General features: G+C 41.6%; 1 protein-coding gene across 4 annotated transcripts in view; it reads left to right on the top strand.

Annotated features, from left to right (window-relative positions):
• The window catches only part of YPEL2 (yippee like 2), a 264,310-nt gene extending 250,856 nt beyond the window's left edge, over positions 1-13,454 (top strand). For all 4 annotated transcript variants that reach the window (XM_063954058.1, XM_063954061.1, XM_063954060.1 and 1 more), the window contains one exon: positions 5,017-13,454. In XM_063954058.1, coding sequence (XP_063810128.1) covers positions 5,017-5,106 — 90 coding nt within the window. In that variant the 3' untranslated portion in view covers positions 5,107-13,454. The remainder of the gene's footprint in view (positions 1-5,016) is intronic.
• The last annotated feature ends 3,316 nt before the right edge of the window (positions 13,455-16,770 follow it).

Below are 16,770 nucleotides of genomic sequence, written 5' to 3'. Positions count from 1 at the left end.
AAACAAACCACCTCACCATCAGAATCCTCCTGGTCAATTTCCTACCCAGCGCCAGCAACACCCATATCCTCCTCATCCTGGTGTACTTCAACACTGACATCTTCAATCTGACTATCAGGAACTGGACTGCGGGTGCTCCTTCCATCACTTGCAGGGGGCGTGCAAATGGTGGAAGGCGCATGCTCTTCACGTCCAGTGATGGGAAGGTCAGGCATCGCAACCGACACAATTGGAGTCGGACTCTCCTTGTGGATTTGGGATTTCGAAGAACGCACAGTTCTTTGCGGTGCTACTGCTTTTGCCAGCTTTAGTCTTTTCATTTTTCTAGCGAGAGGCTGAGTGCTTCCATCCTCATGTGAAGCTGAACCACTAGCCATGAACATAGGCCAGGGCCTCAGCCGTTCCTTGCCACTCCGTGTGGTAAATGGCATATTGGCAAGTTTACGCTTCTCCTCCGACAATTTTATTTTAGGTTTTGGAGTCCTTTTTTTACTGATATTTGGTGTTTTGGATTTGACATGCTATGTACTAAGACATTGGGCATCGGCCTTGGCAGACGACGTTGCTGGCATTTCATCGTCTCGGCCATGACTAGTGGCAGCAGCTTCAGCACGAGGTGGAAGTGGATCTTGATCTTTCCCTAATTTTGGAACCTCAACATTTTTGTTCTCCATATTTTAATAGGCACAACTAAAAGGCACCTCAGGTAAACAATGGAGATGGATGGATTGGATACTAGTATACAATTATGGACGGGCTGCCGAGTGCCGACACAGAGGTAGCCACAGCCGTGAACTACCGCACTGTACTGTGTCTGCTGCTAATATATAGACTGGTTGATAAAGAGATAGTATACTCGTAACTAGTATGTATGTATAAAGAAAGAAAAAAAAACCACGGTTAGGTGGTATATACAATTATGGACGGGCTGCCGAGTGCCGACACAGAGGTAGCCACAGCCGTGAACTACCGCACTGTACTGTGTCTGCTGCTAATATAGACTGGTTGATAAAGAGATAGTATACTCGTAACTAGTATGTATGTATAAAGAAAGAAAAAAAAACCACGGTTAGGTGGTATATACAATTATGGACGGGCTGCCGAGTGCCGACACAGAGGTAGCCACAGCCGTGAACTACCGCACTGTACTGTGTCTGCTGCTAATATAGACTGGTTGATAAAGAGATAGTATACTACTAATATTATATATACTGGTGGTCAGGTCACTGGTCACTAGTCACACTGGCAGTGGCACTCCTGCAGCAAAAGTGTGCACTGTTTAATTTTAATATAATATTATGTACTCCTGGCTCCTGCTATAACCTATAACTGGCACTGCAGTGCTCCCCAGTCTCCCCCACAATTATAAGCTGTGTGAGCTGAGCACAGTCAGATATATATATACATTGATGCAGCACACTGGGCTGAGCAGTGCACACAGATATGGTATGTGACTGAGTCACTGTGTGTATCGTTTTTTTCAGGCAGAGAACGGATATATTAAATAAAACAAACAACTGCACTGTCTGGTGGTCACTGTGGTCGTCAGTCACTAAACTCTGCACTCTCTTCTACAGTATCACAGCCTCAGGTCAATCTCTCTCTCTCTCTCTCAACCCTAATCTAAATGGAGAGGACGCCAGCCACGTCCTCTCCCTATCAATCTCAATGCACGTGTGAAAATGGCGGCGACGCGCGGCTCCTTATATAGAATCCGAGTCTCGCGAGAATCCGACAGCGTCATGATGACGTTCGGGCGCGCTCGGGTTAACCGAGCAAGGCGGGAGGATCCGAGTCTGCTCGGACCCGTGAAAAAAACATGAAGTTCGTGCGGGTTCGGATTCAGAGAAACCGAACCCGCTCATCTCTACTATCTGCATGCATAAATAATATCCGTTTACTATAAAAGCCAGCTCAGGAACTGTTCTAAGTTAATCTGCATATTAATTCTTCTATGCTCGGCAAACTAACCATTAACCCTCTTTCTGCTTGGCAAACTATAAAGCAAACCAATAGACCAAGTATTAACTTGGCAGGAAAGGAACTTTATCTAAATACCTTCCAAGCACGGAATATCTATATTGAAGGACTGGTTATATTTAGGTTAGAAACATCCATGCCGCAATTAGTGTGATTAGGAAATATTGTGCTTCATTAAAAGTGTACTAATAGTATGTTGGTTCTATATGTACAATAATGTGTTATATGAAGGTAAAGAATGCATTGAGTTAGGAAAATAATTTTATATTGTGTAATATTGCTTTTGTTTCTTAAATAGATAAATTGTCAGTGTAAATGGTCCACAGGGAGCTATTTTATGAGTATATATTTTACCATAGCAAGTAAAAATAGTTAAATAATAAAAATAAAAAATATATTTTAAATTAATTCTGTCAGCGCATTCTGAATCTTTTTTTGGAGTAGGCCAATAGATGTGTGGATTTTTTTTTTTACTGTGAGGGCCAAAGTGTGTGTTTTTGTTTTTTTCTGTGGGGAACTGATGGTGTGCCTTGGCAATTTTAAATTATTATTCGGTGTACCGCGAGAAAAAAAAGGTTGAAAATCACTGTATTAGATAATCTCAAATTGTCCTGAAATTCACATGGCATGTGTTAGGAACTGTAGTGATATTCATGTGAGACCCCTAGAGAAGGTGAGAGGGTCTTCCACCGATAACAGTCCCCGGTTGTTCCCTTAGTACACAGCACACACACACTGGTACTTAGGTTGCCACTGGATTTAAACCACTAGCAGTAGGGGCTCACACAATAGATTAGAGACCACTAGCCACGAACTGGGGTTCACACACACACACACACACGAGCACAGAAGGTTCAGGTCGGGTTGTCGGGCCGAGCAGAGAGATGGTATGCAGGCACTTTTCGGATGGTATGAACACTATACAGTTAGTACACTCTGAAGGCTGAATATGGGAACAGCAGGTAGAACACAGGCAGGGCAAGGTCCAGGACATAAACTGGTACGGAAACCGTCACACAGGACAGGCAAGGTCCAGGACAGGGACCAGAAGCTTACACTAAAAAGCACAAGCTATAACCGGCACAACTGGGCTGGCTGGTTTTTAAAGAGCAGCGCCAACCGACAGAAATAGCCAGCCTGGAAATGCCTGACAAACTAAGAACTGCGAGCAGCTGCAGTGCTGCACGTACATCGCTGACAACGAGTGGCTGCATTTCTAGGCAACCAGGGACGCAGCAGCTGAGTGGAGCCCTGGTTGTCTAGAGATGGGCAGAGACTGACGACCCTTGCGGCCGGAAGACGCAACGTCCCGGTTGCCTAGCAACAACTGGGCTTCACAAGAGAAAGAAGCAGCTCGGCGGCTTGTGACGGTACCCCCACCCTGAAGAGGGGTAAAGAAACCCCTAGAACCAGGCTTATCAGGAAATTCTCCGAAAAATTATTTCTTAAGGTCAGGTGTACAAAGAAATCTTTCTGGAATCCACTTTCTCTCTTCTGGACCATAGCCCTTCCAGTGTACCAAGTAATGTACCTGCCCCTGCACAAACTTGGAATGCATTACCTTCTCCACCACATACTCCTGGTGACCCTGAACCATAACTGGAAAGGTCTTCTGAACTTTTTAGAGAGAGAGGCTGGCTTGAAAAGAAAACAATGGAATGTATTCTTAATCTTCAAAGACTTTGGTAAGTGGAGACTAAAAGCCACAGATTTATTTGGTTAATGATCCAAAACGGGCCAATGTATCAGGGTCCCAATTTCTGAGAGAGCTGCTGAATTTTAATATTCTGGGCAGACAGCCACACCATGTCAGCAACTTTAAATGTACATGGTCTTTCATGTTTGTTTGAAAAATGTTTTGAACGGAATGAGGCCTTGGAGAGAGCTTGATGCACCTTTTAAAAGGTCATTCGGAAATGAGACACAGTATTGGAAAACGAAACGTGCTGTTGGGTAGGATCGAAAGCATTTGACTTGATACCTGAAAACACAGACAAATGGAGACACAAAAGAAGAGGAATGACAGGAATTATTGTAGGCAAACTACGCCAGCAGTAACTGTTACACCCAGTCAGTATGATATTTCCACACATAACATCGAAGATATTGCTCCAGAGACTTTTTCACATGCTCCATCCATCCATTAGATTGCGGGTGATAACCTGAAGAAACCTGGTTGCCTAGAAACTGACGGGGACCGGCAGGCCCTTGCGGCCAGAAGATGCAACATCCTATCCTGGTTGCTTGGCAACAGTCGGGACTCACAACAGGAAGAAGCCGCTCAGCGGCTTGTCACAGCATTGGCTTGTTACGGTGTTAAAAATTGTTGTAGTAAATTTATTTGTATTGGCTCTATCCCAAGTTCATGTTTCTTCCTTATCTTAATGTGCACTTTTGTGTATGACTGGTTCTCTGAATGTTTGTTTTCTTTTCTTGTCCATTTTCTCTCAGAATGCTCGGAATGTACTGCATATTGTATATCAAATAATAATAAAAAACCTTTCATTGGATTTTTTACTGAATCCACAGCTATGATTTATTGTGATTAGTTTTCAGTGTCAGAAAGTCGGTCTTATACTAGAGGTAACAAATGTAACCTTAGAAGTGTGTAACCAGCACTTACATGTGTATGGGGATCTTTCATTGACACTCTGAATAGAGTGAATAGAGATGACTCCCTGAAATAGTGTCCTGCAGCCATTATTCCCAACCGCAGGTGCTGGCTGAAGTGGGTATGGTGTCATTGGAACCTGTGACTTCCATCTTTATACTGATTTGATTGCTTTAAAAGAAAACAAAACACTCATTGTTTAACGCCAGTGGGTAAGAGGCTTTAGGTGATCATTCTGAAAGCTGTTCAGCAGATAAACTTTTTACAGGCTCTAGTCTTTATTATCTAGTTTAGTCCTTCTAGGGCCAAATTAAATTGATCACTAAGCAAACCAAGTGCTTGGACTTTTTCATTTTATCATCTATTTCATCCATACGTATCTATGTATGTTCTGTGTTAACTCTGTGTTTCTCTGTTTACACTAGGAACATGCTTTTGAAAGCAGCCAGAAGTACAAAGAAGGAAAATACATAATTGAATTAGCTCACATGATCAAGGATAATGGCTGGGATTGAAAGATGAGAAAGCAGCAAAGAACATCCAACTGACCGTGTTATCCTTGGAATGAGCGAGTAACTGAGTGCTTGGTTTCATATGATTCAGAGGCTGTGCCGCATGGAGCATCCTCTCACCCTTAATCCATCATTCTTGGTGAATGGCCTCTAAATTTCTGACACTCTGTCTCTTTGCTTTGTATCCCTTTTGTGAGTTGCCCTTGGCCTCATGCTCTTTTGTAGAGTTGGCTAAAGAAAAGCATCAGGAGCCTCATAGCCCAGTCACTTCTTTTACTGTTAGAGTTGATTTAAAGCTGTGTGTAACGAGTGTAAAGAAAGTGGCACACTTGGGGCCCGTGTTGTAGAGCAGGAAGGCGGTGTCGTAAACGAATACATGGAGGAACATATGATGATGTCCTGTAATTTTAAGGTTTGAAATGTTTCCTTCCAGAGAAATACCTCACTGCTTCTTTTTGGAGAATGTCTGGGATTAACCTGAGCAAAGTAGTTTAACAGTTTATACCGATAACAAACCAAATAATGATGATGATGATGATGATGATAGAAGTGATGAAGCTGGACCATCCTCTATTTAGCCATGATGTGCTACTTGGAACTTCTTTTCCCAAAAACCACTTGATATGTTAAAATGATGGTAGTCATGACATTCATGGTTATTCGTCCCTTAACACGTCTGCCTAAAGAAACAGGATTTTGTCAGGAATAATATTATACCCATATTATACTATTGGTTCCCATAAAATGGTTCACATCATGGCAAATGTACAGACCTTTTAAAAGTCCTGGTTACATTTGTATATGCCGGCACTTTCGCTGCAAGCTGAGCCAGAGCCCTGGATATATTATACCATAGGTGTTCAGCATGAATTGATGACTAACCACAGTGGCAGCACTTCTTACATGTGTAGCTATGAGTAAGACCGGAGGACACATAGTGACAGGAATAGATGTAATCTGTTATGGTAGGGTGAAACAAGATGAGGTTTGGTGCCATTGCTTTATTAAAGTATTAATGGGGATATCTGAACAATATGAGGAAACAATACTATGCACCTTTATAAATTGAGAGTAATTTACAACATAGGGCAAAAGGAATCCTTATAATAAAAAAATTAAAAATCCCCAAAAGCCAAATATAGGATGGGTAATTATGTTTGTTTTATGCTCTGCAGCATTTTCAGAATTGCTTGTCCTGATCAGACATATCAACTTCAGTAATTTTTTTTTTTTTTTTGCCAAAGTGTTTGATATGAGATTGAGTTATGCCAGAAAGGAACTCCTGTAGGGACTAGGGAGACATTTTTTTGGGGGAGGTGAGATCAGTGTCTATAACAATGATTGCTACCAGTAGGAAAGGTTGAGGAAAGCACGCAGTGTTAGGACAAGCAGTGCTGTGTATAAATGCTGCCTTCACGTTTCCCATTCACATGTTTATTTTGATATATAGCTTTGGGGGTGGGTCATATTAAACTGTCCTTACAGTATTTTGCTGATGGCAATTTCATTGTACATCCCCAAATAGAAATCCTTTAGGACAGTTGTCCCTGGTCCCATTTAAAATAATGTCTAGTAATATATTTGGGTTTTTTTTAAACCTTGTGATTGCAGGTTAATTTTTTTTATATTTCAGATAGATGTACATCAAAATAGGAAGCACATTTCAAAGACAAACCAAAGCATTCGTATTTCATTTTGCTAAAGCTTTGGCATCCGTGTAACAGGAACTCATTAAGAAAGTGCTTTTCATTGCTTGCTTCCTTATGTAGCATAGCATTTACATCTTTACCCCTTTACTGGAGATACATTAGTACAGAATGTATACATTTCATTGTTTGATGCGTTTCCAGCTTTAATTTAATCTCATATTTCCATATCCCAGTAAAATGTGCTACTTATTCCATCTCTGCTCATTGCATGAAATCTGTGCATAAAAATACTTCACCTATCTATCAAATGACACATGACGTCTGACAAATCATTACAATACTCAGGTCTTTCCCATTCTAAGTGAACACCTTGCACATAAAAATACCCCGCTTACTTGCATTCATTGACATTAATTGCAGACCATTTTGTATTATATGGCATGTTGGACAGTTTGCATGTCTTGACAAATCACAAATGCATTTAGACAATTTAAATTAATTTCAGTAGTCTGAGGCTAATTATACTAATAACTGAATATCAGAACATATAACCCAAAACTTTCTCAGCCTATTGTCCCTACACATTTTGGTCTACGTAGAAGTTGTGACATTTGCAATATGTGTTATGGTTACAAGTAGTTTCTGGGAATGCCAAAGTGGTTGCTTGGAACTTGGTTGAGGGGACGGTTTACTGGAAGATCATTCTCCTCTGTTTAAAATGCTTTGTGCATTGTCAGAAAGATTGTCACTTTGGGGATGTGATAATAGTCCAAAAAACAAAGATCAGAAAATCTAAAATATAGAGAATATATTTCACTTGACGTATATGCAGTGTGAATTCCGTATTAAATGTTAGTTATAAATGTAAGCGCAAACATGTATACGTCATTTTCATTTTACTTGTAACTAAAACACAAATGCATGCCTACATACGATGCACATTTTTTGAGCCATATGTGCTAAACATGCTATGTACTACATACATAGTTTCATCACTGTTTCATGGTGAGAGGATAATGTACATTAATATTTCTGGTTTAAAAACAAACAAACAATACTTCTGTTCTAGTGTCACCATCCTATTCCTCCTCAGCAAAAATGCAATCTAATATAATAACTGAGACAAAACAATGCCAGCCATGTGGCCTACCTACAATGGCTACTACCACTTAGTCATATAACCCATCATTCCATATGAATATTGGTTATGTGATGAGCCTAGTCAATTCATATTTGTATTCTCGTGAGTATTGATTGAGCCCAAAATATCTGCATCCTCTGGACGATGGCGGCTTATGTTTATAGTGACTGAGAATTTATCTCTCAAATATCTGAAATTTAAGTAAAGAAGAAGAATTCTTCATTAACTCCTTTTAACAAAATCTTTTATTTAAGAAAACTTATTGAAACTGATCCTCTATATTTAGCTTCACTTGCAATACAGCAGTGATGAGCCGGATGTACATGTGCTAAGCTTATGTGTGAAAGTCTCTAGAAATCTATGGAATCCGCATGATCTCTTCTTTCAGATGCAAACTGACCAGAGTTGCATTACAGTACTTTGTAACAGTCTTATATGTCACACCCATTCATTTACCACATAGATCGTGTTTCCCAGAAATCCATTTCTATCTATTTGCCTTTCTATCATGAGAATGGGTGCCTGTACTGCATCAAACTCTGCTGGAAGCCTGCACAATAGCATATCTCTAATACTAAATCTTGCCACAGTCACGCAGCTGTCTCATCTTAGTTATGACGACATGTTAATGAGTTCCTCCCATTGGTTTTTAAATCAAAAGTAGAATTTACCATCCGTTCCAGTTGACTTGGTTTTACAAACCCCTAAACCACAGTGAATCCGTATCATAAGGACATAAGGAGGGTCAGATGTGTCACATCATACAGACAGCAACACCATAGACATTGCCACTGATGTAGGGGTTTTTGTTATAGCCTGCGAGATGCAGACACCGGTGCAATTTCAAAGTGGCAATCATTTAAAAAGCAAAACCAACTTGGTTTTGCCATTTAAATGATTACCGATTTAAGAATTCAGACAGACTCAGGACTCACGCCCGTGACTGCAACTCGCAGTTTTTTGCAAACGCACTGTAGCCTTTTTTCTTAATGGCTTCAGGCACTTACTTAACTTCAAATAATGTCTAAAAATAATTAAACAATAGAGAGAGCGCATAAATAGTATAATACCAATTTATTATTGGATAAAACACTTAAAATGCAATATGCTAATCATTTAAAAAATAAATGAATGAAACCGCACAAAAGGAAACCACTGAACTGACAATGATATATACTTGTATTCCCAAATGATTGTGGGAAAGGAGGCAAACGTTCTCAATGCCACTGAGGAAAGAAAATGTTCAATGTCCCACCAAGCAGGTGATGGCTAATGAGCAGGACAATAGAACCATAGCAGGTCCACTTGATCCTCTTAAAAGATTTGTAACATTTGTTGAGATGAAGTTTAAATTCAACTGATTCCTCCCACAGCAAGTAGGTAGGCTACTACCCCCGCCGCAATCCGACAGTGTGGTAGCTCACCGCTGCAGATGTAGAGAGTGGTCCGCTTCCAGAGCTCCTGGGCAATGCAGTGATCACAGGTGCGGCGGTCAGATGCGGACAATGTCCCAGCAAGGGAGAGGGGGGGGAACCCACACCACGGCTGGAGCTGGTGACTGAAGGGGACAGTCAAAGTGCTGGATAAATAATCCTACCTAAATATTATTCATCTCTATACAGTCATTAAGACCCCTGGGGAATAAAGTACCCAAAGTGTAGATCCAGAAAGCCTCCCGTTTACATAATAAATTGAATCTATCCCCTCCTCTGGTGGTGGGCTTAATATGTTCTACACCCTGCACTTTTATACATTTAATATCCCCATCATGTTCCTGTAACACATGCCTCACAAGACTGTGTTGACTGGTACCCCTGCGTATGTTACCCCTATGCTCTAAAAATCGTATGTGTAGCATACGTGTGGTGCGACCCACGTATTGTACACCACACATACAACTGATGACATAGACAACATAGCTGGTGCGGCAATCAATCACACTACATAAATCAAAATGGGTCCGAAATGTCGATGAATATACCTTAGTACTTACTTAACTTACCTTGTGGCTTATTCAAGCCTAACGTGTTCTATTTGGCTGTGGAAAACTAGGTTTTAGTCATAACTAATTGTTTCCGTAATTACAAATTATTCATTTAATTTCTAATATGATGATATCACAGTGTTTGTGTTTGCATTGTAATGGTATTGTAATATTGGACATGACTATATTGCTATTACCATGCTATACAGCACTGTGCTACGAAGAGCTAAGATAACACTTGGTTGCATGCTGAAAGTATGAAGTTAAAAATTGCATCCAGTAGCGTAACAGTGTTTCTGAGTAGTAATCATCAAATTTCTGCTACTGACTTTCACTTATACTGTAAGATGAGCAGTTGGTCAGTAGTTGTTCTATGGAGGTCTGATTGTAATGCTTAAACTGTGAGCCTGTAATAGTGAGCATCCATTGAAAAGCTATATAACTGATACAGTACTTAAAGTGGCTTGAAGGATATTAGGTCTCTCATTCATTATAAAGGGCTGTAGGTACTTAACTTCCTGCGTGAGACTTTCCAAGGTACCGATCTCCTGTTTCCATGTATACCAGGAGTACTTGGCATGTGTGTAGTAGTTCTACCAGTGGCGTGCGGTGAGGTCAGTGGCTGGTGAGGCACTACAGCCATAATGTCCACCGAATCTGCCGATGACCCCTACCGCCGCCGAGTAAATGCCCGCTACTGACCCTGAGTCGATGCCCTGTGCCACCGCCAATGGCTTACAAACTCACCCACCATCAACTGACCCAGCCCTCCGCCACTAATTTGCATCTCAGTCCGATGCCGCCAATGCCCGCTGCCTGCCTGCTCATCATACTTGTGATATATTGTACATTTTTATAGGAAAAAAAATTGTGTTTGGGACTGGGAAGGGAGTGGGAGGAGGACATGAATGCAATTTTGTTGTCATGGGCTTCCATTAACTTAATGGAAAAGGGTCTGAATGGGTTAAAAAAAAATGCGTGAGGTCCCCCCTCCTAAGTGTAACCAGCCTCGGGCTCTTTGAGCCGGTCCTGGTTGTTTAAATACTGGGGAAAAATTGGACAGGGGATCCCCCGTATTTAGACAACCAGCACCGGGCTCTTAGTCCGGTCCTGGTTCCAAAAAATACGGGGGGACAAAAGACGTAGGGGTCCCCCGTATTTTTTAAACCAGCACCGGGCTCCACTAGCCAGGGACATAATGCCACAGCCGGGGGACACATTTATGTAGGTCCCTGCGGCCGTGGCATTACCCCCCCCAACTAGTCACCACTGGCCGGGGTTCCCTGGAGGTGTGGGGACCCCTTAAATGAAGGGGTCCCCCCCTCCAGGCACCCAAGGGCCAGGGGTGAAGCCCGAGGCTGTCCCCAGCACCCCTAGGCGGTGGGTGCCAGGCTGATAGCCATAAGAGTGTAAAAAAAAGAGTATTGTTTTTTGTTGTGGAACTACAAGGCCCAGCAAGCCTCCCCCGCTTGCTGGTACTTGGAGAACCTCAAGTACCAGCATGCGGGGAAATAACAGGCCCGCTGGTACCTGTAGATCTACAACAACAAAAAATACCCAAATAAAAACACAACTCGCACACCGTGACAGTAAAAGCTTATTAAAAACACACTTGCACACTCACACATACTTACCTACATCCCACGCCGGTCACGTCCACTTGTCCAGTAGAATCCAATAGGTGGTTCCTGTAAAAATAAGAGAGAGATTACTTACCTACATCCCACGCCGGTCACGTCCACTTGTCCAGTAGAATCCAATAGGAACCAGGCACCTGGAACAAGAATAGAAATAAATACTTACAGGAGAGAGATAGAGAGAGAGGTGTCCCGGCCTCACTCTCACTCACAGACAGCTCCCGGCCCGTTGCTTAGCAACGGGACGCGCCTGGCAACACAAGTCACAGTGCCGCAGGCAGGAAGGAGCCGGCAGCGGCTGGAGGCGGAGGGCCAGGAGGAGAGGTGAGCACTACGGGGACAAGACAACACAAACATAGAAACATAGAACTCACCCCTCACTCCTGCTTCAGGCCCGTCGCTCCAACGCCAGTCACAGCCGCCGGGTCCCGCCGCCTCTTCCCCCTCCAGCGTCGTGTTGGTGATTGGACAGCAGATCCAGCACTGGATCCGCTGCCCAATCACAGGTGCCTCGCTGACATGGAAGTGGTGTCCCTGTCAGCGAGGCACTTGTTTCAGTGCCGCTTTCCTGCTCTGTTTCAATGGGCTTTTACAGCCCAGTGTTTGGCCCCGCCCCCCGCTCTGCCCCGTTCCCATTATCCACGGGAGGCACTGCTATCAGTGCCTCCCAAAGTCATTTAAACGCATCAAATTATTAGAATTAAATAAAGAAGATACTTATGACATAGACTATGTGTCATAAGTATCTTCTTTGTATGATTTTAATAATTAATCACAGGGGAGGCACTGCCTCCCCTGACTGCACGTCCCTGAGTTCTACATATATGAAAGAACAATGATACCCACTCTCCTCTGGTTTTACTATTGTCCTGAGGCTCTAACTTCGCACTAGCATTGGCGCAGTGCATTCACCATCTTGTATAGGTAGTGTAAATGTGTAAAAGAAAGGCTGAATGTCGTGTCTAGTTCTTATAAGATTAAATTAGTAATTTTATTTTCCCATAGAACTTCTTGAGTTTTACGAGATATGCTGCATGTGCCACATTCAGAGCTTAAGGGAGTGATACCTGTACTAAGACTGGTAGCACTTTAAAGGACCATGGAACAGTTACCATTCTTTTATATTATCTATAAAGTCCATGTGTACTGTATGTACTGTCTGTATTAATACAGGAATCAGTAACTGACTTTTCTATGTCAGTCTGTGTCAGCACAGTGAACACTGTACAACTTGGACAGACCTAAGTATCAAACCTTTTAGGGGAAATCCTAAAGCATACATGCTAAAGCTGAGATTTAGGATATCCCAGGAATTTCTGCAGATGTAAACTCATCATTAATGTACACCATAATATATATAGTTATTTGGTCATTATAGTTGGAATTATAGGCTAGTTACCATGTTTTAATGACTTAATTGGGATATTCAAGGCTAATATTAGTTGTTTGGTGGACCAATATCACAAAGTGTGTGTGTGGATGCTTTCAGCCATGTAAGGCTTTCTGGATGTAAATCCACATGCGGTTCTGTGCTTACAGAAGAGGCACACAGAAGGCTTTCACCTTTTTCAGTTTCTTGTATATTGCATATATAGTTGCATCACACATTGTGTGTTTTGTGCTTAGTTTTAACCAACTTTTAGGCAACTATGAAAATAAAAAAAGAAAATCTGGGCTATTTTATTTGTGTTGCATCTTCCCCAATATGTTTCATTTCTTATTTAAGTGTGCGTGTCCTAACCAAAGTTACATTTGAACATGTAAATTCATAAAGCTTTAGGGAGTTGTGCTCTTTCTTTATTTACTGTGTTACAATGCTGCTAAAATTCTATATTACACACACACACCAAACTGTAGGGAGTATGTGTAGCTCAGACGTTGCTGCATTTACATAACAGAAAAATGCCTTGCACAGTTGGGGAGGGGGGGGGGGGGGGGGGGGTGTTGGGATGTTTATCCCTTCTTTTCAAAACCTTGCACTATTAGATGAAGTGGGTAATTATTACCTTACAGCCCTCCCATTAATTCTGAGGATGTGATCCTTTTCCATTTACAGAAAGCCATTACTCCACCACAATGTTGCACGTTTAATTGGATTATTCTAAACTAAAAAAAAAAACAACAAGATGGCTCTTTTGGAATCTTGTCTTATTGTAGCATCCTTGTTTACAATTTATCACAGATGCTTATGAGCAATGCTTCTAGCCAGCCAGAGAGGCACATCATTCAGAGGTGTGAGTACTGCCTCCTAGAGGGTATGATGTGGTTACTAGGTCACATAATAGGTGCTTCAGCTGTGAAAGTGTAGTGATTTGATCACTGAAGTGCTCTACTGTGACTGGTGAGCTGAACTGACCATGAACATCTATGGGACCCTACATCCCTAGAAGCTGCATATTTCTGGATTTGTTTAGGTTTTAAATTGATAGCCTCTCCCCAAATTACTTCTATTAATGCAACATTGGGAAGCAGTGAAGGACTACTACTATTTACTTCTCCTATCTAGGAGGGAGATATTCATTGCATTCAAAATACTCAAGGTAATGCTCCTTAATTTGGCTGGTGATGGGCAATCTATGTCACGGACAGACATGATTCCAGGACCTAGACTAGACTGCCACTGTGATGCTAGCATGGAGTGCTACACTTTTTAACACCCCACCACCATCACCACCATGTAAGTTTAGAAAACTTTAATTGGTAGGTTGCTGTGCTACCCATTTCCATCTCAAACATTCACAGCTACAGGTGATAAATGTCATTTCCTTGAAGTACATGGCAATATTAATGGCACCAGCTGGTTTAAGCAGTAAGCTCCTGCGAGAAAGGGAAAGACGGCACATACTGAATATCTTTATTAGCCTGAGCGTTCACTATAAGCCAATTTCCTGTCTGTCACACATCTTTTCACATGGTTATAACGAAGTAACTTCCATGTTATAATGAGTACTGCTTCTGATAATGTTGTCAAGGGGAGTCTAATGTTTGCTATTAAAGGAAATGTGCGCGAGGGAGCAAAGGGATAAAATGAATTTATTTCTATGTTAAGCATTGTGATGTGTTCTGAATTATTGCTGAGATGGAGATTTGTGAGGCTCATGCATGTAGCAACCTAACGTGGACTCTTATCTTCCCTGTAAAACTTATTTTACAAATGTAATTCAGTTGTGAGGTAAGAGAAATTTATATTTATCTTACAAGAAATAAGAATCAAATACCTGTGTGTATTGCTTTTGTGTTTACAAGATGTCTCATTCTTATTTTGGCTTCTATGAGTTTATCAGGTCATGTTCGTTTTGTTTTTTATAAATGTAATTGTTTGTCTTCATGTTTTGTGTAAGTGTACATAGTTATTCAGTATTAGAGAAAGTGCATTATTTCTGTCATTTACAATGTGTTGGTGCTCATTTGAGAGAAAATAAAGTTTTCAAATATTAAAACTAAAGCGGTCTTTGACACTCATTTGAAAACAGATGTTGTGGAATCAGAAATGTTTGAAGACATACAAGATTAATTTAGTATGGGGTTTCCCTGACTTAAGGCCCATACACATTAGACGATGTCGCTCTGTGAGCGACATCGTCTAACGTCTCCCCCTCCCGGGCCGGCCGGTCGGCGGCCGCCTGTACGCACTGAGCGATATGACCGCTCATATCGCTCAGTGACGTCACGCCCCCGCCAGCCCTGCATGAAGGTCGTGGACGACAGTCCACATCCTTCATGCATGCCCTACCGACAGCGACGATCGTTGCCGACCCGCGGGGCCGCGCATCGGTCGTCGCTGGCGGCATACACACTTAACGATAAAATGAGCGACGTCGCTCAAGGAGGGGGAAAATGAGCGACATCGCTCATTATATCGTTAAGTGTGTATGGACCTTTATTTATGTTTTGTGGTGGGTTTTTTTTTTTGTATTTACTTGTCCCACAGTTTAATATTTTTTTATTTCACAAGAGTGAGTTGTCATTATGATTGGTTCTGTCTGAAAATACTTACACCAGGTAATCCTCTACTGAGGAAACAATGTGTCAGTAAATCTTTGTATAGATGTTGGTCAGTGGAGTGGAGTTTATTAGCATACATGGCCTGGTGTTTACTTAACACAGGGTAATATAATTCCTTTGATTAGATGTCCAATTAGCTTCAGCTGAAGCCTTTGTAAATTTGAACTAGTATATGTTAGCATTCAGTTATGGGGCAGTTGTCTACGGGGCAGTTGTCAGAAGTTTAGAAATATACGAAGTTTGGAAATTACAAAGTTAGGAAATTTTAAAAAGAACAGTTAAACCAACAGTTGAACAAACATTGGAAAACATTGGAAAGCAGGTAAATCTACCATTTAATTAACAATTTCCATAAGCATTTTTCTATCTATACTTTACTCTTTATAAACACCATGCTCCACAAACTGTTTTTACTCATAGCACTTCATGGTATCCTCTATAAAATGACATCGTCCTTCACTATTCCTGTTATTTATCGCTCTGTACACATTGCAGCCTCATTAATCCACTCCCCTCTTATTAACACTCATGAGCTTTTAACCTATCTATGTGCACTAACTGTCACATCCTCTACCTGTCACCATAAGAAACTATCACACACCTCCCCCAACTATACCTATCTCTCTCTTCTTCTGCTTCTACTAGCTGGTGACATATCCCCAAATCCAGGTCCCATCCACATACCATGCTCACATTCAGCTGATTCACAACGGAATAGAAAATCAACAAACCTTATCAACATCACTTGTCTCCCATCTACATCCAAGTCACTAAAATGTGCTTTATGGAATGCACGCTCTGTTTGCAACAAATTAACAGCTATTCATGACCTTTTCATAGCAAACAAATTCAGTATGCTGGCTATAACAGAAACCTGGCTCACACAATCAGACACTGCCTCCCCTGCAGCACTGTCACATGGTGGCCTCCACTTCACACACACCCCCAGGCCTGGTAACATCAAAGGAGGGGGTGTTGGAATATTACTGTCCAAATCTTACACGCACATCGTTTTACCACCTGTTCCCTCACTCACATTTACATCCTTTGAAGTACACTCTATTAGGATTTTCACCCCTTTCTCTCTGCGTGTTGCAGCTATCTATCGCCCACCTGGGCAACCCAAAGAGTTTCTGGAAGATTTTTCTGCATGGCTCCCTCACTTTCTATCCTCTGACATCTCCACCATCATTATGGGTGATTTCAATCTTTCTATTGACAGTCCACAATCTCCCCATGCCTCTAAACTAC

This window comes from Pseudophryne corroboree, chromosome 2 (genome assembly GCF_028390025.1).
Source record: "Pseudophryne corroboree isolate aPseCor3 chromosome 2, aPseCor3.hap2, whole genome shotgun sequence".
Lineage (NCBI taxonomy): Eukaryota > Metazoa > Chordata > Amphibia > Anura > Myobatrachidae > Pseudophryne > Pseudophryne corroboree.
Note: the sequence above shows the minus strand (reverse complement) of the source record. Positions and strands in the feature narration are given on the sequence as shown.